Genomic DNA, 22,861 nt, shown 5'->3' on the forward strand with positions numbered 1-22,861 from the left:
GTCAGTATTCTCCATGTTTTTTTTAAAGTGGCGGGTTTGTGACACCCTCGTCTCCAGCTGCTGTTGGAAAACGGTGTCCAGCAGCGAATGCACAGCTGTGTGGCCCAACAAGCATGCAGAGTTCACGCTCCCACTCTTCGCTCAAACAGAAATGGACACATTTTTTTCAACAGTTTTATTTGAATTTAGAGTTTCCTTCAGACTGATATAAACATTTTTTTGCATTTTCTGTGACAACCTGCCGCTCATCCTGCCTTTCTGTGATACTTTTTTTGCAAAAAAAAAAAAAAAAGTTTAATTGCAATGGATTTCTGAAGGTAACCTCTTCGTCTCTCTTAGGATTGCTCACAAACTAGCAGTAGTTTCTGGCAGACTGCAACATCCTCAAACAAAAAAAGTCTTCATAAAAGCAGATTTAAGTCAGTCTTTCTTCTTCTTTTCATGTTCACTTGCACATTTACCGGTAGTAATAATGTTTATTTAGTTGAGAATATAAGGGTGTAGGAACGTCTAAACTGGATTATTAGTATAGTTGTAGCATTGAATTCATGAGTTTAGATCTGAGGGATTTTACACAGACCTACTACACATATCTAGGATGTAAACAAAGAGTAAATAACATCAGTTCGTCCTGAAAACGATGCGATTTTTTGTGTTCACTGCAACAAATACCAGTTTTTATTATGCAAAATTATAAAACTTGACTTCTTTTTAGCAGTTTCTAATAAGTAAGAGATTTTGTGGCTCCAAAAATGAGAATTTATGGTTAAAAACAGATTTGAATCTTCAAAAAAGATCTTCATTAAAATAATAACTGGGGCTAAAAACAGAAACTACCTACAAACTTATAAATCATAAATGATATGAACAGTACTATACAAATAGGATCATTTTCAGATCCAGCAATGAGAACTGCATGAAGACAAGGTTCAAAATCTCCCCAAAAAAGGAGAAACTCTGTTCTTGGATAAAATCCGTCCGTTGATTTTGATTATGCAGGAATGTAAAGACAAGTATTCAGCTTTATTAAACCAAGGGAGGATGTTTCTATCTGACCCGCTCTGTTAATTCTCATTTTGTCTAACCCGTTGCCGCTTAATTAAAGTCTGTCTTCGTCTGCAAATATTCAGCTAGTAATGATTAAACTGTTGGGTTGTAAATCCGGCCTTGTGTGAGGTTAACACTTAAAAACTTACTTTGTAAAACAGTGGAAAAAAAGGCTAATTTACGATTTAAACTCTGTTATTACAGAGGGAGAATGTACTTAAAAACAAGCAGTAATGTGAGTTAAGCTAAACCCGGTCTGTGTCAGAGCTCAGCTCCTTAGGGATAGATTTAGGATCGAGACCTGAAAACATGCTTTTCCTAAAATCTGTGAGAACTGAGGCCGAAAAATGAGGTAACGCAGTAAAAACAAGCAAAAGCGTGGAGGCAGCATGCTCATATGTCTGAGATAGAGCTTTCCAGACACTCTCCGGACACAATAAATAATTTGCAAGGAAGAATTCAAGAAACCAAACTAAAATTTCAAACAGTTTGTCTTAAATTATTCACTTGAAACTTTCTATAAGGCTCACAAATGTGGCTGCTAATAAATGTATAATACTCTTATTTTAAAGTGGGAAGAGGTTGTTTGAAGAATGAGACATAATCTGACATCTCAAACTGTGATAACACTGACTGAAGTCGCCGTTGATACTGAATGAACACAGGGAATGAATTCTCCAGAGATTGGAGGTGAATGCTGTCACCAATGCACTTCAACCTTTGAGCTATTCGTTTGCTCATTGAAAGAGGCCCACAGACTCATGCTTTACCCTCACTTAGCTCACTATTATGATGACTCATCATAATAGTGAGCTAAGTGATTGGAAAAAACTGCTAGCTTTCTTCTAAAGCTCAACTTCTTTCTCAATTTTATATGTGATTTTATATGTTTAATTTTCAATTACTTTTTGGTTTTTAAGAATTTTTTATTATAATCAAAAGTTTGGATGTCCTGATCCAACGTATTTTCAAACTTGATCAGAATCGGATGTTGTCTCCCAATCAGCGACCAGATATACTTAAAAAAAACAACCAAAAAATGCCCCTCTCACGGAAATGCTCCTCCTCTACCAGAGGCCTGGGAGCATGAAGGTCCTGCGCAGTATCTTTGCTTTTCTGGACTGAGATGTCCGAGGTCTTTCAATGGATCTGCTGTAGCCACTCCTCCAGTTTGGAGGTTACAGCCCTGAGTGCTCCAATTACCACGGGCACCACTTTCACTTTCACCTTCCAAGCTTCCTCCAGTTCCTCTCTGAGTCCCTGGTATTTCTCCAGTTTCTCCTGTTCCTTCTTCTTGATGTTACCATCACTTGGTACTGCTACATCCACCACAATGACTGTCCTCTGTTCTTTATGCACCACTACAATGTCTGGTTGGTTCACCATTATCTGGAAGTCCCACAGGATCTTTGCTCTCTCATTCTCTACCACATTCTGAGGTGTTCCCCATTTTGACTTTGGGGTTTCCAGTCCATGTTCTGCACATATGTTCCTGTATAATATTCCAGCTCATGGTTGTGACGCTCCATATTGGCTTTCCCGGCTTCCCCGGGTTCAGACCTATGCAGAACAGCAGTGGGGACAGAGCATCACCTTGGTGTATGCCACATTTGATGGACAATTGTGCAATTGTCTTGCCATTTTCCAGTTTTCCACAACTTCAATGAGTTTCCTATGAAGGCTCTTGGAGTCCTGTTGATGTTTTACACTTCCAAGCATTTAGTGATCCAGGTGTGTGGCATTGAGTCATAGGCTTTCTTGTAATCAATCCAGGATGTGCACAGGTTGGTGTGTCGTGACCTGCAGTCTTGTGTGACTATTCTGTCAACCAGGAGTTGGTGTTTTTTGGCTCATCTGGAATCTCTACCAATACCTTTCTGTGTGTTGCTCATGAATTGATCCATGTGACTATGTGTTTTAGTCGCATTGATGCCTCACATGAGCTTCCATGTTGTGGAGAGACAGGTTATTGGCCGGTAGTTGGATGGGACTACACCCTCTGAGGAATCCTTCTGGATCAGGATCGTTCACCCTTCCGTTAGCCATTCGGGTGAGTCCCATCTCTTAGCGTCTGGTTAATTGGTGCTGCCAGGCGTTCATGGAGTGCTGTGACTTTCTTAAGCCAGTCTCTGATGTCTGTCACTGTGATGGTTACTGGGTTCTGTTCAGAAAGGTTTCTATGCTCTTTTCTCAGAGAGGAAAGCCATTGAGCATTGCTGTTATGTGCCGTCTCTTTCTTCCATTTACTTTTCCAGTATTGTTCAGTTTCCATCCTTGGTGGTCTGCTCTGCTGCTTTGACCCTGTCACTGAGTGTACACTTTCACAGGTTGATTTGCGAACAGCCTGTTTATCTGTCTGGCTTCAGTGTCTCTAGTGTACCTCTTTAGACGGCTGCTCAAGGCCAGGAGCCTTTGTTCGGCAGTTTTCAGTGCTTCATATATGGGCATCTGACTGTGTTCCCAAGTGTTGGTTGGGAGTATGGTATAGCCTCCTCTCTGACCTGCTGTTGGTCAGAGAGGAGGCTCTACCATACTCCCAACCAGCACTTGCACATGCACACACACACATACACAGATATTTATTTATATCTCTTCATGGGACAACACTACCAAAATAAATTGTTCAAACAATGAAAAGTAGTAAGTGTCCATCTTATATAGCAGAGTTAATGCATTTTTACTTTAAAATAAATCATAATAAATACATCAATAGCCAATAGTGGTATGCGTGCATTAAATTATGAATCAAAAGATAAACTCAAAAGTAAGCTAAAATGTGCACGAATGTTATCTGGGTTTTAACATGAAACATTAATTTCTTATGAGACAACAGCTCCTGAAGTTTCCAAGACTACTTAGTTTTGATGAGCTTTGAATGTCTGTAGAAAACATTCTCAAGACAAAATGAAAATTATTTTTGTTCAGTAGTAAAAAAAAAAAAAACATGGATTACAATGTATTTTTTTGACAGCTGGGATTTGTAAATACCCCAAGGATGTGCTTCTGAAGAGGTTATGAAGCAAGAATATTCTATTAAGTTACTTTATAAATGTGTCTTCATATTCACTATATAGAAAAACACACATTCACAAGAGAATAATAATTTATAAAGAACATAATTTTATTACCTTACTTTAAAAATAAACGAATAGAATGCCAAATATCATGCAGTAATCTTGAGGTGGGGGTTCCTCAGGGGTTGGTTATGGGCCCATTGTTTTTTTGTATTTCTTGCCACTGTGAATGCTTTCCAAGAGCATAGTGTGAATTCTCAATTATATGCTGACGTCGGTTAAGTTTATGTCCCTAAAAACCAAACAATTAAAGCAATCTTTGACTGCCTTACTGACATTAGACTATGAATGTTTGCTAACGTTCTTAATGAAAGCCACATTGAGGTAATTGTGTTTTCCCCTGATGGTCGAAAATATCATGATCTTGACCTCCTCTCTTTTGCCCCCATTTAAACATCCAATAGCCACTAATCTCAGAGTAAGACTTGATTCTGCCTTGAAACTGGACCTCTAAATAAATAACATAACTAGGTTGTGCTTTTTTCAGCTTATTGGCTAGGATCAAGTCTATTCTAAACCTTGAGATTGCTACGCACACTTTTTTGTTGTCCAGGCTTAATTACTGCAGCTCCTTATGGGTTCCCAAAGGCTTCAGTGGCGAGGCTGCAGCTGGTTAAAAAATGTAGTGGCTAGATTTGTCTGTGGGGCTAAAAAGTTAGAGCATATGACCCCAATCCTGGTCGACTTGATTGTTATGAAAATTCTTGCTTATACTTTTAAGTCACTCGCAGGTACTGCACCTTTTTATCTTGCTAATTTGGGTTTAAAATATTCCCCCATAAAGTCTCTTTGGACCAGTTTGTGCAACTGGTTCCAAGAACCGAATGCAAGTTCTGGGGGAACTTTGTGTTTCCGAAACTCTGGAAGAAACCACCACCAGTTATTAAGGAGGCTGTCCTCTTGGAGAGTTTTAAGCTAAACTGGTCCTCCACTTCTGTGCCTATATCTGACCTTTTATTATTATTTTTTTTAAATCTTTTTTTAATATGTTCTATCCTTTTGTTTTAGTTTTTCTTTTCATGATGTTCTTAATTCTTGTTTAATTGTTTTATCCTATTTACATGTTTTATCAGTGTACTATTTATTGATTTGACAGTGTTTACAAGGCTTTGGGCCTCTTTGGTTGGTGATGGAAGGTGCTCTATAAATGAATACATGAAATGAATTCTGAATCCCCGGCACTGCTGTTCCCTTTTCTCACGTGAATCCAATTAGCGATGATAACCACTTCAGAGAAAGCTCTGATGTTGCTCTGCATGGTGTAAATATTCTAGGCAGCGGCAGATGAAGTTAATTAAGCTGTGTGCAGCTCCAGATGTATGTATGTCACAAAACAGAACTGCTACAAAGATCTTTTTTTTCCCTCTTCTTTTTAATATTCATGTAAAAGTAACACAACAAGGACAATGAGAAAAAAATTTTATTTGATAGTTTATCTTACAAGTGACATTTGATGTCCTCAATGGGAACAATTAGCATTGTCAGTCTTTCTTCAAATCCTTTTCCAACTAAGGGAACTTAAATTGATTTGCATAAAACATTTTCCAATTTAAAAAAACAAAAGCAAGTAAAAAAACAAGACTTGTGTGCGGTCTACGATGAGCCTCTTCCTTCTTTCGCAGACCACTCTGTGTAGCTGCCAGGGTAATTGCGAACACTAAATAAAACAAGACAAAAGCACAGGTTTGTGATTATTACTTATGAAGGATTAAGAATAAGTCAGGCTATTTCTCATGTTGCTTCTGGATTTTTAGATTTGTTTTTAAAGTTCCACTCCGATCCTCTTTGTATCCATTGTTAAAGTGTTTCCAGTGATGGATATATTTGTCTGCAAGTGGATGCATCAGAATGTAGAAGAGCAGGGAGCTGGTATTCTGCCGATGGTAATTTCTATGTCACAACTACAAGCTTTTTCAAACTGTATTTTATTCTCTTCTCTTGATTCACTAAAATTTGAATATAGAAATACTCAGAAATGTAATTTTTATCACAATTTTCTTTGTATATGTCCCCCATCATTAGAAAAATGCCTCATGAACATGTTAAAAACTCCAAAAACATTTTCATCGGAGGGGCTTTTAGAATCAGGTAGAGTCACAAGGCACACAATAACTGTGGATGTGTTAAATTAAAATGTTTACAAGTAAAAAAAGCATGCATTTACTTGACATATCCCAGGCGTTTGACCGTGCACAAACCCTGTGCGGATCTTTTTCCTGTCCGGCAGTAAAACACCATGTTTGGTGAATCCAGCGGGGGTTTGTCCACCCCATACCTGGCTCTGAAGTCTTCTGAGTTCATGGTAAAGGCAGCCTCTACCGTGTCCACTTATAGAAAGATACAACAGGACAAGATAAAAATGGACAACTCCTTTGACACAGATGACAGCCACAAAAGATATGATGAACATCCTAAAACAGAAAATGCACAGAACCTGAAAAACCAGATTTGTGCAGAGTCATGGCCATTCAGCACAGCACATTCAGCAGCACAACCATCCTTTGACTGTCTGTAAATATGCTGTGTAATGGTGTTTAGGAAAGAGGGACATGAAGAAAACTCACGTTGAATGTGAATGGCTCTTGGAATATGTCCAGCATCCCACTCGTCTTGGTTGCGTACATCAACCAGAAACAGATTTGGGTTGTTTGCCAATAAATGCTTCAATTCCTCATAGGAGACCTTACCGAAGTCTGGCAATAAAAGAGGCAACAGGTTTTACCAACCTTCAGCAATTACTTCGGATTCAATCAATTTTTTAAAGCAAGAGAATAGATAAACCAAGCTGACGCAAGCTCAATGGTACATGCTTAAAAAGATAAGCAGGACTGTTTGTGTGATGGACTCTCTGTAATGTGATATCAGCTTTTACATGTAGTCTGATAAAGCACAGATATACCTAACAATTAAGTCCTCCTATGACCCTCCTCACAGAATCCATTTATTACTTTTATCACTGGATGATTAATCATCAACAGCACCATTAAACATGCGTTCCCAACTAAGTACATTTATATAGAAATACATGGTTTGGTGAGTGGATCTAAAACTTAAGAAAAAAGTAATTAAGGCCTTTTTTTGGTTATCAAACAAGCAGGTTGAATTGGAATGATCGTGTCACGAATAATGTCTCCAACAACATTCCACAAGGAGACAACTGAACCTTCAGGTTTAACATTTCCTGTGCTGCTGAGTCACTGTTAATGAAGAAAAAAAACGCACTTGATACTTTTTAAGTTAATTTTTTTGTGCATGATCTTATGTAGGAGTAAATACTGCCGAAAACTCTCGAAACACAACAAACATCTACACAGAAATAAGAAATACAAATTTTGGTGTTCCATGCTGATGAATAAATGTCTCACCATTGTATTTATTTTTTTCTTTGAATTGTTATTCATAAATTATAATATTTTTAACAAGTGAAAAATACTCACCTGCACCTGCCATCTTCAAACCTTAGTGAAGGTAAAAATGTCAAAATCCTATCTTTTATTGATAACCTGGTCCTTCTTCATATTTTTGTGACAAATTATTGGTTGAGAGAGTGACAGTGGGAGGGACTCCCTTATGAGAATTTATGGCAACTATCCAATAACATTAGCTTCTTAAGAGACTGGCTGCTGGAGACTTTCAAAATAAAAGAGGAAGCGGTGCAGATTAGGATGACTGTGTGTCGTGAAGGCAAACTGGGCTGCATCAAATGGGACACAAGTGCATAAAAACTATCATCTTAGATAAATGAAAATAAAAAAAAATAAAAATGGCTTTTGGGTTTATCTGAATATAATACTAATCATAGGCGTTCCCCAAAATAATATGAAAGCCTACACAAATGCTTAAAATAATTATAACTGCATTTATGAACAATCATACCTGATCAAAGTTCAATCAAAGGCAAACCCATTCAAATACAAGGTAATAAAAACAATAACAAAGATAATCTAAAATCCATTTGTCACTGAAACATTATTAAAGTAAATACATTCATTTATTACATGTATTTTTATTAAAAACAAATAAAATAAAATGAAACTGAATTAAGATAGTAATAAATTAAATTAACATATATACTTATCTAGTGTATGAATGTGAATGAGGCACTTTTACTCTTGTACATTTTATACCACCTGCAGAAGGTGTGGAAACCTGTTACCAAGGTCAACATGGAAGGAGTCACAATAATCTAATCTAATCCAAAGTTGTAAAAGAACACAAATAACTACACCAAGATTCCTTTAAGATGGGCTATGATACATTTCTAGAATAATTATTTCACTGTTCAGAATTCAACAAGACAGTGTCAAGTTTGTCTCCAAATATTTTTTATAAACAACAAAAAAACTGCTCAGATTGAAAGTGGAGACCACACTGTCCATTGTGGACGCTGCAGAGAAATCAGAAAAGCTCCAGTCTGATAACGTGACCTTTTGAAAGTTTTGCCCCATGGTGCCTAGATAAGCGTTCTCTCTGCATTGTGATCTCAATGAAGACCAGGTTGGAATTTTATCAGAAATACCATTTCGTTTAGGGCATGCTGGTACTGCTAACAAACTAACATGTCTAGGATGTTAGATAACATCTGCAGGTTAGGGAATGTCTGAACTGAGACTTGGAGTCCAAATGGTTCTTTCTGGTGTATGGCGGGTATAATGGAGTGTGAAAAAGCAGCAGGAACAGTCAGGCACAAAGAAAGATTGGTAAAGATGGACAGAGGATGTAGTCAGGGGATCCACGTAGATGAGTTTGTCTCCTTGATCCCCAGAGATTTCGGGAGCACCAAAAAGTCTTTGATCCATCCCGGCTGAGAACAGCTGACTGTCATACGGCATGCAGGATTTTGCAGGAAAGTTTCCCGCTGATCTCCCGGACTTCCTTCATGGATCGAGTTCACCTTTAAATAAGTTGGAAATGAAAGTGCTTATTTTCAAGTTTAATGATTTTTCAATTGTGCGTTGATGTTTGTTGCAGTTTACATGGCAACTAGTAAAGAGGAGATTTTACCCTGTTTATAACTTAGTCCATGTTTTATGTCCTGTAGTGCATCATCACGCCACTAGAGGCAGTAGAAGGAATTTTCCTGCTCATTTCAAAATGGCTGCCTTCTTGAAATCTAAACACTTTTGGCAGGAAAGGTTTAGTTAATTTTAAACTTTATGGTGAGAACGTCTTATCTATATTGTTATTCATTTTTAAATGACTACTTCTGTACTGAAAGAATGCAAAATTTGTTGATAATTTATTCATATGCAGCTACACTGTGTTAAAAAAAAGTCAGGATAAAATTTGAGACAGTGATATAGAAGGTGTTCTTTCCTGAAAAATCATGTTAATATTTTTGCATCAAAAAATAATCAGATTACTCAATACATCATAATTGATGCACTCTAGATAACAGAAAAAAATGAAAATAACCTTCTTTGTGGATTTTAAAGGGCTTTAAAAACACAGTAAAGACAAAAAAGAGTTTTTTGTTAATTCTGTTATATAGTGGGTTTTACAGAATAAGCAAGTAAAAAGACTCGTTTGAATTTTCTGTCTTGCAAGAGAAATAGTCTTTTACAGTTTATTTTATTTAGTGGAAAAATAGTATAAGTATAGGAAACTGGAATTTTGAAAAAATCCTTGGTAAAACCATTTTTCTTACCCTATTTTCTGATTTTCTTTGGTCCTTTTTATGGAAATGTTTTCAATTGTAAACTGTTTTGACGTTTCTCTATGAGGCCTGTTTTTGCAGTGTGACATATCAACTCCGACGACAAATGTTAAAATAAAATAGTTTTTGCTATATGTTGTTTGTAATTTTTAAGAAAAAAAATCTGAAATTTCATTTTTTTTTAGACCAGTCCTAACTTACGCACTAAAACAAACAATAAAAGGATAAATTCACATCAATTTAACAAGGACATCCAGGCATTTTTAATACAAACGTTTAATTCATTTCCTTTAGGGAGCACTTATGTACAACATAAATTATGAGACAGCATAAAACTACAAACTACACAAAAGGTTAATCTGCCAGCAAACAAACCTGTAGTTCTAATCCTCCAAACAAACATACTTTTTGTTAGCGTTTCTTGATGAGTCACTATGTTTTACACAGTCAGATTTGGTCTCCTTAAAACAGGAGTCTAAACAGCTCAATATATTCTATAAGTGGTGAAAAACAGAATTCCTTATGATCATGTTGCCCTACCAAATGAGTCTGGGTTTGTTCCACATGATTGGATGAACTGTCCTTGCCCCGTTTTTCTCCCTAATGTCCTACAGGGTTGTCTATGGGTTCCCCAACCGATTAGAAGAAGGTCTCTTTGCCTTTCGACACAGCTGAAATTTCCAGAAAATCACTGATGTTACAATGAGAAGTAGGAGGAGACCAATTCCTCCACCTATGACCAAGGCGAGCAGTTCATGTCCAGAAGACCCAGTGTGGTCGTATCTCTTGCAGGAGAACTCTGAGGGTGTGCTTTGTCCGGCATCGTTCACTGCTTCCACGCACACCTTCGTGCCCACCTCCAGAGAGCCCACCAAACCTTTCCGTGATGCTTTCCCGACTTCAAGAGCAGGAATATTTGTCCCCTCAACCACAACTCTGTAAGAAGTCACCTCTGAGGACGGAGCACACCACTGTACCTCGATCTTTCCTCGGTTATCTCCATCAGTAACAGGAAGCAGTGCTTTAATGAAAGGTGGGTGAGGAGCTATTTCAGATCCACTCATCCCAGGACAAAGGCACCCAAATTTCATTGCAAGTTGGTCGCAGGGTTCCTGATCCTCCAAGCAAGCGTCGTACTTGCAGTACTGAGGCTTCTCAGCAAAGATGGGAGTCCTTACAGACGACCGCACCTCCAGGTCAGGGTTGGGACTGTCATCAGAATTATCCCCATAGTTATAGTCTAAGACCAGGCCTGTCACGAATTCGATCTGATGTCGAGTGTTGGGCGGGGAAGTGGACGCAGCAGAACTGAAAAAGCTGTCATGAATCACAGGCGGGACAAAAACGAGAAGTGCCGCCAGGAACCTCTGCAGTGACGCCATCTCTGTGGGCAGACATTGAAAGAGATGTTAATGACTTCTAAAAGCTTGATCACAACACACCAAAAAACACCCATGTTACTATAAAAAGACCGCAAGATATTTTATCACCAAGACATGTCTACGAAAATTACGTCAAAGGCAGATATTTACAAAGGTTTAATTGTTGACAGTTTGTTTTATCTGGGGTTTATTTGAGCATTCGGTGTTATCTTTCAGTTACGAATAATCCCCACTCCGATCATCTTTTGGTCTATGTTACAAGCGTTCCCAGCGGTCTTTTAATTATGATTATACTGTTTTCACAAAAAATCCCCAAATCAATCAGCATTTTCAAGGGTTTAATTTCTGCAGAGCAGCATTAGTCCATCAGAAATTCACCTCGGAATTGGCACGGAGTTAGCGCGCCCCCACTTACCATCACCCAGTGGTAGATGCATGAGAATGGAGCGGAGCAGGGAGTTTGTGGCCGCCCAGCTCATTTGTGTCACAAATAAAATCGTTTTAGAAGTTTTTTTTTTGTTTGCTCCTGATTCACAATTATTTGAATGAAGAAATAGTAGGAAGCTTAAGTTTTTCTTGTCCTCCATTATCACAAAAAAAGTCACAATGTTAAAAACACAATTTTCATTGAATTTTCATTTTCTTAAAAATAAAGAATAATGGACAAATTCTTTTAGGAAGCCTGTGAGATTGAATCTAACTCTGACAACTGATCTAAATTGGTAATTATAAATCTTAAAAAAGGAAAAAATTAAAAACTGTGTCTCTGTTTTTGCCTCCTTCTGATGTTATTTTGGTCACATTCAGACCACATTGAGCAACAGTTGAGTTTACAAAAATGTTTACGCTCGAGCATTTTTGCAACGTTCCAGTTTGGAGCCCATAAACACTGTGACATAAATAATTTGCTCAGGGTTTTTGGGGGGTTCTCCATCAGTTCTTCCATGTGGGGTAAACTGTAAGTGGTAGTAAGAAATGAGCTTTCATTGATGAAATCCCTGTGACCTCAAGTGCACTGAATCCTCTTCATAGAAAATATTAATCTTACTAAAATCAAAACAGTAAAAAGGATGATAGTTGTTACCTTCTCTGTGCTGGTGGGTTGAATTCTCCTCGTCCTTTGTTCACACTCTGGCTGCCTTCACTCTTTGCTCTCAACAGGCTGACGTTCTCACAGTTTTAAGCCGGTTCTCAGACTCTCCTCCTCCTCAACACCCCCTCACACTCTCCCCTCAGAGCCTCTCCCTCTTCTTTCCCTCTCTCATGCTCTGTGTTTTTTTTCCTCCTGCTCCGACGGGCCCCACTCTCTCTTTATGTTTGGAAAATGTGTTGGAGAAAGGGGGTGGCCTGTTCCTTTTCAGAGCGGCAGCAGCAGCAGGAGGCAGGTTTGTGCTTGTCGTGGGGCTTCTGTAACCCGAAAGTGCAGTTATCTGTTCCTGATTCCTCGGTTCAAAGCTGAACTTCCCACATGCTCTGCAGGTGCTCTTGCAGAGAGGAACAGAACACATAAGGTCACTTGAGAGTGTTTATGTGAGCCCGTCGGGGTAGGGGGTGAGGAATGTGCGCCTGTGTATTTCTTACAGAACCCCCCCTTCACCTCTCGTTTGTCCCCTCTGCCACAGAGAACTGGAGCCACAGACATTTTCTTTTTCTTTTCTCCTTTTATGGGGTAAAGTTGACTTTGAATGTGAGCTTTTTTCAAGTGGCACCATGGCACAGAGGGGAGGAAAAGTACCAGGGTTCTGAACTTCAAAGAAGTTACACAAGAGCTTTTACTAAAATCTTGGATGAGATGTCTGACGCCTCCATTTAGCCTGTTGACTGATGGATAAAGAGGGATGATTGGGAGATGGAATACCTTTTTTTAACCCTTGGTAGGGGTTGACCATTTTATAATAGCAATTTTGTATTTTGAAGTTTTTTGTCTTTTAGCTGCATTGATCAAACAGAATTTGTAGTCTAAAGAAAGAAAAGGAAGTTAAACAGCAAAGTATTCATACAAAAAGGTGCTTTTTAAGCTTTTTTTCTGTTATTTTGTGGGTTTTAGAAAAATGCACAAGATCAGATGACTATTGGCTTTTTATTTTTAAAACAGATGTGGATGAAGCAGGAAAAGTAACATGATTCCCCAATTTAGAAAAACCACTATTAAATATACAGATGTTGAAATGGAAAATTGTGCCTTTCCTGAACACCTTTAATGCTCTGACATTAGAGGGGCTGGATTAAGGTGTACTTTGAAAAGATCAAGTGCCAAGTTATATTTATTTAGATATAACCAACTTCACTTTCCTTAAATGGAAAAAGAAGCCTGAACACACTAGAGTCGTAGAACTGAAACCAAACGAGAAAAGATTTGACTGATGTCATGAACTGAACTGAAACAATGCAAAACAAGAAAAAGTATGAATATTCAGTTGCAGCTTTTTATAGATTTTGGCTATTTAGAACTAATTAGGGTGTATTATAACACAGTTTTTAACTTGATTCATGTTTTCTGCCCTGTAGTGCAGCATGATTCCACTAGGGGCAGTAGAAGGACTTTTCTTGCTTATTTCAAAATGGCTGCCTCCTTGAATTCTCAAAAGCACTTCGCAGGAAAAGTTTAACTAATTTTCAAAACATTATAATGAGACTAACTCATCTGTTTTATTCATTATTTTGAATAGTTACTTGTTTTATTAAAATAATAAACTTGTTGATAATTTATTCTTTGTAATACAGTTAAACCATGTTAAAAAATGTGTGGATCAAAATTTGAGACTGTGGGTAAATACTGTTTTTTTTTTTTCCTGAGCACGTGTCAATATTTTTGAATCTTAAGCTAACATTTTTTAAAGCAAAAAAGTACCAAATCACCCAATGTATCATAATTTATGCTACATCTCACAAAAAAAACAAAAAAACAAAAACGTTTTTTGTGTGGATTTCCCCAAAAGGCAGACAAATCTTAATTTTTTTTTTCTTTCTGTCAACTATTTGATAATGGGCTTTACAAGGTCAGTCAGTACATTTCAAATAAAGGTAAGTCATTCAGGTCCAACATAGATGTTCCACAAGGGTCAGTGCTGGAACTCAACAACCATAAGAAAATTGGCAAAAAATAAATTTCACAGATGCTGTGCTGTAATATCTACATTTAGAAAAGTGCAGATTTCTTTAAAGCAGCAACAAAGCTTACAAAAACAAAAAGAACTGTCGACTAGTTCATCTTACTTGCTTTAAAATCAGTAATACATCCTATATCCTGGAGAGCTACCACCCTGCTTGTTTTCCAGATCTCCAAGCCCTGCCAGCTGCTAGCTCAGTCAGAAGTCTTCACATTCTGATTGAATGAACTCACCTGGTCTAGGTAATCAGCCTCAAGCAGTGCAGGGAGATCTGGAAAACATTCAGGGTGGTAACTCTCCAGGACCAGGAATGAGTACCCCCAAACTAGACGATATTATGACGATGCGACTGATCTGATCTCTAGTACAAACTGGGCTTTAGAAGCTTAAGTGGTTGTCACTGGTTTTTCACCCGATATCCCTGAAGTTACCAAAAACAGCTGTGTTCCTTACAATATTACAAAAGCCTTGTTACTACAATGCACTTAAGGAACTTGCAACATTCCCAAAAGAGCCGAAAGTGCAGTTTGCTTAGATAGCAAAAGTACATGTCAAAGCATTGTCAGTTTGTTTGGTGTAGCTAAAATAATAGTAGTCCAGAGCACCACTTTCTGTAAACAGTAAGTTAAGATGCTACAGGGGTTTAAAGAGATCCATTCTGTGTCTGCTCTGTTGGTTTTTTAAGCTTTAAGCTTCTGGATGTTTTGACTAAGGGAGACAGTCATCTGTATCCTCCCGCTCTCCTTACTGCTGATAAGCTTCAACAGTCGATTCATAACATACTGGTATTGCTGCTGTGATGCATCACATGCCTAAATGATTCATGTGAGGGGTTATTTTGATAGATACAGAGGCCAGAAGGCCCAGAATATGTTATTTTTGTTGTGTTATTTGACTACATTTTCTCCTCTGGTTCCAGTAGGTGCTGTAGAGTTAAAGGAATATCTCTTTTTGCTAAGAAAAACAAAATTAGAAAGGATTTGGAATGATATTACACTGTAAGTTATCATTAATGATGATGCATCAGGACAGTAAATCATCACGCATTTGGAAAATGTGACACATTTTTGTAGACCAAAAATACTCCTCTTTTGTTCAAAAGAGGAAAGGAAATGGGGAATGTCTAAATGAGTATGAGTGAAGAAATCTATTTTTTAGTCTTAAGTTTGACTAGAAGCAACTTGACGCTGAGTATTTTGGAGCACAATATTTTATACAAAAGTCAGTGATGCGTTTGATACTGTAACACTGGAGGCGGCTTATTCCCAGAGGAATGCATGAACCGACCTTTCAGGTGAAACCAAGCATAGGCAGGACACAGATACACATCGGAACACAGACTGGGTTTCTGTCTGCTGGCATGTCTTCACTGGTTGCCCAATGCTTCCTCCTGTAAAGATGACTCAGCACCCTTGTTGATTTTAAAATGGGCAAAATAGAACACGAAAGTCTGTTGACCGGCAGCACACGTCTTGTTTCTTTTTTCTACTATATTGTTCCAAATTCCTTTGGGAAATAAAAGGATTCATAGAGTTTGAGTCATGCTTCTCAAGATAATGAGCTGCTTGCCACTGCAGATTCCTCTCCGCCCCAACATCTCAGCCTGTTAGCGATTTAAAAAAACTATTGGTAAAGTAGAACACGGTGCTTCCTTTGAATTTATGTAAAAGACGAGCGCTGAAGGACTTTGCTTTGCTATGTTTGAAGCCTCGGCAGAACTCTGTAGCTGACAGGAAACAATAAAATGGAATTCAAAGTTAGAATTTTGAATAAGTTTAAATTGTGAATTATAGAAGCTTTGCCTTTTCTTATGGCCTGCAGCAGTCAATTCTTCTTTTTTGCTGCACCTTGGAGCAAAGGTTTTGCCACACCACATTCCAGTACTTGAAAATTCAATACATTTAGCATTCACCAAGTGAAAATTATGACATCACAGTAGGCAAAAGTGTTAAAAAGTTTAAAGGTTTAAATTTGTTTTTCAAAATCCACTGGTGAAACCAAAACACACGTTGGAAATATTCAAAGGAATATTACTATGGATGGTCACAGGACCTACGGCTTGGCAGCCATTCTGTAGCAATTTGGCGATTTTCAGATGTTCACAGAAAATCCTCGTAGAAGTTCACAAACATCCCGCCAGCTCAAGTATACAGTCACCACTGAAGATTCGTTTTCCTTTTACCTCGGCTCAGAATAAGGAAAACAAAAGCACATCCACTCCTCAAGCATCAGTGGGAAGCTACTTGGAGAAAAAATGTTGGTTTTAAGGTTTGTTGATTCTGAACGGCGTTCCCCTTTTTGCTAACACATTTTTTTTACAGATATTGTGAATGTTGAACACATGAATCACTGACTCAACTGCATGAAACACACAATATGACTATATAAGGAATGTGGGTGGGGTTAACAAAAAAACCCTCACCAGCCAAAGAAACCCTAAAAATCTACTTTTGCCGATATTTCAAAAAATTACATTAAGCTGTTAGTCAGTCCCAGGTGACCAAAACATAAAATGATTGCTATGGAGATACAACCAACAGAAGACAGTTTTTTTCTCTGACCAGGGTGGTAGAAGGGGAGAGTGATCGTGTAGCAGCAGATCAGCCAAAGGGGGCTGCAGTTCCGGTAGCCCTGAATGACCCTACATACAAACATGTAGTAAATTCAACTTAAACACAGATCTAAAACAGTCAAAAACACAAACTATGACAATCCCTACTATGACATCTTGTTGGATTTATGCTTTAATTTTAAAGCCATTTTCATTGCATCAAACCTTTCTTTATCTAATGCATTTGCTTCAGCTTTTTTAAGACTGGGAAGAACAAAATACTTGTTTGTACTTACAGTACAGGACGTTCACACCATGTAGGCCGTGTGATTGTGAGTGCTTGTGCGCCTTCATGCTCTATGACTTGGAGCTCTGACTTTTTTTTTGCACTCCTGCTTTGTTGTAGTAGTTATAGTAACGGTAGCTACCGAGTAGTGAATGTAGAAGTATCCCCAAATGAGCTGAAACTGTCAGCACTTTGGAACTATCTCTATGACTTAAATACTACAAATATACTGGGGTTATACCAGATGCTTTGGAAGTAAAAGAACAAGGACTTTAATGTTGTGACATAAGCATATATAGATAAATATATATACATGTATAAAGTGTAAAGGTTGTAAGAAAACTAGTAAAAAGTATTTTAAATGATTCCTTAAGTAAAATCAGCTAACAGACATAGATGTGATAAGAGTTTGAGAGATTTGGTTTCACTCTGAATCTTAAGTCATATTAATACTTGCTTCCAAAAGTTACAAAAAACATAAAAAAGCTGATACAATTGTGATTTCAATTGTTTTCGACACCAAACGTAGTAAAACTGTAGAGCCGGGAGAAGAGGCTGTTACAGCAGGAAGTCCCCTGATCCGCCTGCCTAAAGAGCTGAAACGGAATCCCTAGAGTTTCACATTTGAGCTGACTAAATGAATCCCAGACGTGTGGGCTCATTCCACGCCTGCCCACACCTCTCTGAGGGTTTCAACTATTTCAGTTCAGACAGGAAGCACTAATGAAGCCCGGATAGCCGTCACCTTTGACCTCTAATTCATTCAAAAGGAATCCTCGCGTAGTCATTGACTCAGTGAGGGTGACATCACTTCTAAATTTAACTTCCAAGCAGCCTCCAAAGGAGTGCGAAGTGAAAACAGACACGATGATGCAGCATCATATTGTGACCGACATCCTCATATTACAGTCAGAGCTCCATTTATGTCAAACGCACGAGTTACCTTAGCCTGTTTATATTGCCTCAATACTTACTTTACATAAGGCATTTCATGCTAAACTTTGACTGTGGTCACAATCCAATCTTGTAATTTTTTAATGAGATCATAATACTTAAAAAGCCTGTTTTTATTTGATTTTTGGACTTGTTTGTGCCGTGTTTGCTGGAATGTGCAGGATTGGAATACATATGCTGTAGTTGCATTTTACCTGATTAACACTATTAAACAGTGTCAGACATTTTTTTTTACAATTCTGAGCTATTTCATTTTAACTTTGCCATAGAACAATTTTGTGAAAATCACTTTCTTATTTCAAAAAGTGACTTTTTGATTAGATTTATTACGTAACAGATTTAAAAAAATGAAACAGACCAATAAACTATATTAACTATAAAATTAAATTAGGCCTTCCCAATACTACCTATTATATTTGTATATCTTGTTGTTTTGTTTTGATTTGTTTTTTTTGCAATTTATGTCTTAAGCCAATCAGTCATGCAACTCCTATGGTTCTATTATTAGGAACTTAAAGTGAGAAAATACATGCAATACTTTCAAACGAAAAAAATGCTATTTTTAAAGCTAAATAAACATTATTTGTTTGTGTCTTTACAAGGTAATCGTTTTTATTCAAGCGTATTCTGGTTTTTTGAAATAAGTTTTTTATTATATTTTATTATATGAAAACGAAATACAATATGAAACAAAACCTTTATTAAGTGGAGGATTAATTTAAGCCTTCCCAAAAATACCTAATATATCTTTTGATTTTTTTTTTTTGCTTGTTTTACAATTTATTTATGAAAGCAGTCGGTCTTTTAGCTTCAAATTAATTGAAGCTAAAATATACATGCAAAACATTAAAAAACGTATTATTTGTATGATAAATTCTACTTATTTCTTTAAACAGCTTTCAAACTATGGTCTGCTTACTTCCATGTTCGGAAAGCTTTTTAACCATGGTTGCAGCGCCCCTTAGCGGTCAATGCTTGTCATTGCAAATCCCAAACCCACATTTTCCGCATTTGTCTGTTTCTGCCTGGTTCAAGCTTTTTAAATCTATAATAAATCTGAATGTACTTTTTATTCATTCTTTAATTTTACAGGGATTGCACGAACCTAAAACACACAGTAGGCGGTCATATTTTGTGGAGAAATCTGCTATGTTTTTAAATACATATTAAATTGTGTCGTTTGTATATAAACCATAAGGCCAAAAAACATGGCTAAGATGATGTTAACATGTTTGCTCGCAACAGGAAGTTGTTGCATGTCGGTCGGCAACATTCGGGTTTTTCCGTAAGCGAACACGAAGCGCGTCCTCCTCCACGACTGTACCGTAACTGTACTGGCGCTCCACCATTGGTTCGAGCCTTCTATCCACCGGGAAAAGGAGGCGGGGCGAGCGGCTCAATGACTGTCGAGGCTGTGTTGACAGTTCAGAGGCAGCATAGCGGCGGGATTTGCGCGGGCCTACCGCACCGTAACCCCGCATGAAGCTGCCCGAGAACACCGACGGAGCTCCACATCTCCGAGTTTGACGCCCACCCTGGAGATGGTTGGGAGCGGGCTGCGAGACAGCACGAAGCGGCATCGAGGCGGGTCGGACGCACCGAACTGGCAGCCAGTAGCAAGTGGATACATGCGCGGCGGAGTGAGCGTGTTTTGGACACCTGAAATTTGAAAGAATAGATTCGTGGAAGTCCCGAGCTCGGTCCAGAATGGCGCGCGTGACACCCACAGGTTGAGGTTTAATTCGCCGAAGTTCCCCGTCAGACTTCTGCTGCGAGGCTCGCGCGCCTGTGAAAGACTGTCCGTCCTGCATGTTTGACAGATAGCCAATCAAATCTGTTATTCAAATCGCTGCTCTTGTTTCACTGACCTGGCCTATAATCCATGCATGTGCTCCAAAATCCCAGAGTTCTCTATGCTCCAGACCAAACAGCATGGGAACCAACGGGTTAGACAGCCAAGAGCTGGACTCACAGAAAGAGTCCCGGACGGAGCAGCCGGACCCCCACATGGAGCTGAGAGATGCTGCCTCGGAGCCGGAGAGCAGCCGGGACGCTCCGCCGGCGGGCGGCGACTGTAACCCCCGAGAGGACTGCAAGCCACCCTCCTCACCGGCTCCTCCCGAAGCCGGGGCGCCCGACCACGGGGCCGGCTTCGTCCCTCCGGAAGGAGGCTGGGGCTGGCTCGTGGTGTTCGCCGCGACCTGGTGCAACGGCTCGATCTTCGGGATCCAGAACTCCTTCGGCATCCTCCACACCATGCTGGTGAAGGAGCACACGGACCCAGACGACCCCACGTCTCAGTTCAAAGTGGGTGAGTTCCGGACTCGACAGGTGGGGGGTGGGAGACGGCGGGGTTCCAGCCTGCACATCAGCATCAAACGTGTTCTCCTCACCCCCATTACGAGACTGATCCAGACTTAAAAAACTTTATTGAACACAAGTACATTCACAGAGTATATAAACAAATTCAGACTTCACTAAACAAAACTTTATTGAACACGAACACGTTTACAAAGCATAAAGACAAGAACGGAATTTTAAAAGTATAAACACATTTACACAACAAATAGAAAAGTCATTTTTTTACTTTATTGAAAATAAACACATAAAACAACAAATAGAAAAGTCCAGACTTTTGAAAAAACTTAATAGAGCATCAACACATGTTCTAAATACAAACCCTGTACATCCAGAGCAAAGCAATGACCATAAAATTTATACACAAAAAGTAACAGCATGTGAACAACAAATTCTAAGTTAACAAATGGTAAACAAAGGATAAATAAGAAAAAAATGTAATGAAATATTACTCCTCAAAACTTTCCATTGTATAGTCTTCTTGGGAGTGTGAATATTTGTTAGAATATAATAAAATTGATAAAATTCATAATACATTTTCTATGTTTTTATTATCAAGAACATAAAATGTATGTAGGAAATTTATGACAGTAACAGATTGTAATTAACTAATTAATTAATTGTAATTTTTACAAATTTTTCCAAATGTTTTCAAAGCTCAATCAATAACCCACAGGTATATAAAATGGGAAGTAGAGATTTATTGCAGAAGCTAGCTATGATTAAAAATTTGTCCGTGCATGTTTTTTAACAAATATTATGTAAGATTTTTTAACATATTTCTTTCTTTTTTTTATTAATGCAACGTTTTTCATGCTTTGCACTATTTAATATTAATGAAGAAAATCACACCTCAGGCATAATGTTAACCTGATCCAGACTTTTTGATCATTAACACTAACTACATAAATATATATGTATACCAAAATATATTCATCCCTCGCACTTGCCTCCAAAATTTTTAGTCAATATTTGTGTAATTATTGACAAAGATTAGGAAGCCATCAAAACTCTGTTTAAACTCAACAGTGCTGTTCTCATTTGCTTCTCTTCCCTAGTCTATTACCTGCAACCATCCAAGATATTATGTTCTATAGCTCCACCACTGTTAACACCTTACCTTTGATGTCATCCCATCAGTGGAGGGAAGATTGAAAAGTGATTTGAAAAACTTTCAGGGACAACACTGGATTTATCTGATCATTAACACTACAGTTACAGTTCCCCTTTACCTGCTCAGGTGTTCATTTTCTCACTGAATAACTTGATAAAGTCTTTAGATTGAGACAAACGTGATAAACACAGAAACTTAGGTCTAGAAATCTTTACAGCGTTTTTTTTTTTTCAAGAAAAGTTTAATATTTAAACCTTTTTCTATGGATGCTATTTTTTCACCACACCCCAAAAAAACAACAAAATAGATTTTAAGAGGTATCTGTGGACTTTTTCCCTTTTATTTTTCTTCCATTTTATTTGTTTGTGTTTCAAAGAGAAGATAGGTTGAAGAGGAAAAGGGCAATTCAGATTTTCCTTGATAGATTGCAGCAGTCCAGTTGGTGTACGGTCTGAAAGTAAAAGTCAGCAACTTTTTAAAACCTCTTTAATGTTAATTAAAAGTACAAAGTCAACAACCTTTAATGTTTTGCTGCATCTTATTCAGCTGCATGTAAACTCAGAAAGAAAAAGTCAAAGCCTTTTGATGTTGAGCATCTATAACATCCTTTAGATTGCAGACAGAAAAAGTGAGCCACTGCTGCTGCAAAGAAAGTAGAATTCAAATTTATGTACACACCAGGTTTGTGACGCGTTTTCAAGAACGATCTATTTTTTTTTTCTACTGTCTTTTACCTACAGTTGGAAGGGGCTGGGTGCGAAACGTTGAACCGGCGCAAATCTCTCGATTTGGGGACGCAAACAGTTTGATTCATTGCTGAATGGATTACCATCATTTCATGAGATTGTCTTGGTTTATCTTTATTTAAAAAAGAAATACAAATGTTGTCAAGCTCAGCACTGTGCTTGGGTTCACCCGATTAACCAAATCCATTCATCTCTACCAAATCCTCTAAATGGTCAAAGTTTGACCTGGTTTAGCTGGCAATTTGTGTGTGGTTACCTCGCATTTTGTAGGCCAAAAATGGTGCAAAGTTGCGTATATACACATCAACCCAAGAGTTTTGAATGGAGAAACCTGAAATGCACGTTTATATAGACATTTAAATTTAACCTGGCTCCATAAAAACAACATTTCAGGATCTTTTTGTGTGAAACTCATGTTTTCTTGAATGTTGGAGCACAGAGCATTGGTCTTTTTTTAATGTTGCTGAACACATGCATTATTTTCACATACCTATATTGTCTTTAAATAGATCCATATTATTACAGATTCTCAGTATTACCTCAGTTTCTCTTATTGAGATTTATTCCAAACTTGCTTAGACTT

The 22,861-nt window shown here is 38.0% G+C and overlaps 3 protein-coding genes across 4 annotated transcripts in view; 1 reads left to right on the forward strand and 2 right to left on the reverse strand.

Annotated features, from left to right (window-relative positions):
* Positions 1-5,135: 5,135 nt before the first annotated feature.
* Positions 5,136-7,639, reverse strand: LOC112153066 (thiosulfate:glutathione sulfurtransferase). Its single transcript, XM_024282954.2, has 4 exons — positions 7,559-7,639; positions 6,686-6,814; positions 6,286-6,448; positions 5,136-5,778 (listed from the first exon to the last, which is right to left on the reverse strand). The coding sequence occupies exons 1-4, from the start codon at positions 7,569-7,571 to the stop codon at positions 5,715-5,717; spliced, it is 369 nt and encodes a 122-aa protein (XP_024138722.1). The 5' UTR covers positions 7,572-7,639; the 3' UTR covers positions 5,136-5,714.
* A 2,396-nt stretch (positions 7,640-10,035) lies between these two features.
* Positions 10,036-20,163, reverse strand: LOC112153065 (LRRN4 C-terminal-like protein). Of its 2 annotated transcripts, none has more exons than XM_036214108.1 (2): positions 20,033-20,163; positions 10,036-11,161 (listed from the first exon to the last, which is right to left on the reverse strand). In XM_036214108.1, the coding sequence occupies exon 2, from the start codon at positions 11,157-11,159 to the stop codon at positions 10,398-10,400; it is 762 nt and encodes a 253-aa protein (XP_036070001.1). In that variant the 5' UTR covers positions 11,160-11,161; positions 20,033-20,163; the 3' UTR covers positions 10,036-10,397. The 2 variants fall into 2 exon arrangements, with proteins under 2 accessions (XP_036070001.1, XP_024138721.1); XM_024282953.2 differs by lacking the exon at positions 20,033-20,163 and adding an exon at positions 12,244-13,190.
* slc16a2 (solute carrier family 16 member 2) overlaps positions 19,311-22,861 on the forward strand; it is a 30,428-nt gene continuing 26,877 nt past the window's right edge. Inside the window, exon 1 of the mRNA XM_024282952.2 lies at positions 19,311-20,371. Within this exon, the coding sequence (XP_024138720.1) occupies positions 19,993-20,371 (379 nt within the window). The 5' untranslated portion in view covers positions 19,311-19,992. The remainder of the gene's footprint in view (positions 20,372-22,861) is intronic.

This window comes from Oryzias melastigma, linkage group LG10 (genome assembly GCF_002922805.2).
Source record: "Oryzias melastigma strain HK-1 linkage group LG10, ASM292280v2, whole genome shotgun sequence".
In the NCBI taxonomy this organism is placed as follows: domain Eukaryota; kingdom Metazoa; phylum Chordata; class Actinopteri; order Beloniformes; family Adrianichthyidae; genus Oryzias; species Oryzias melastigma.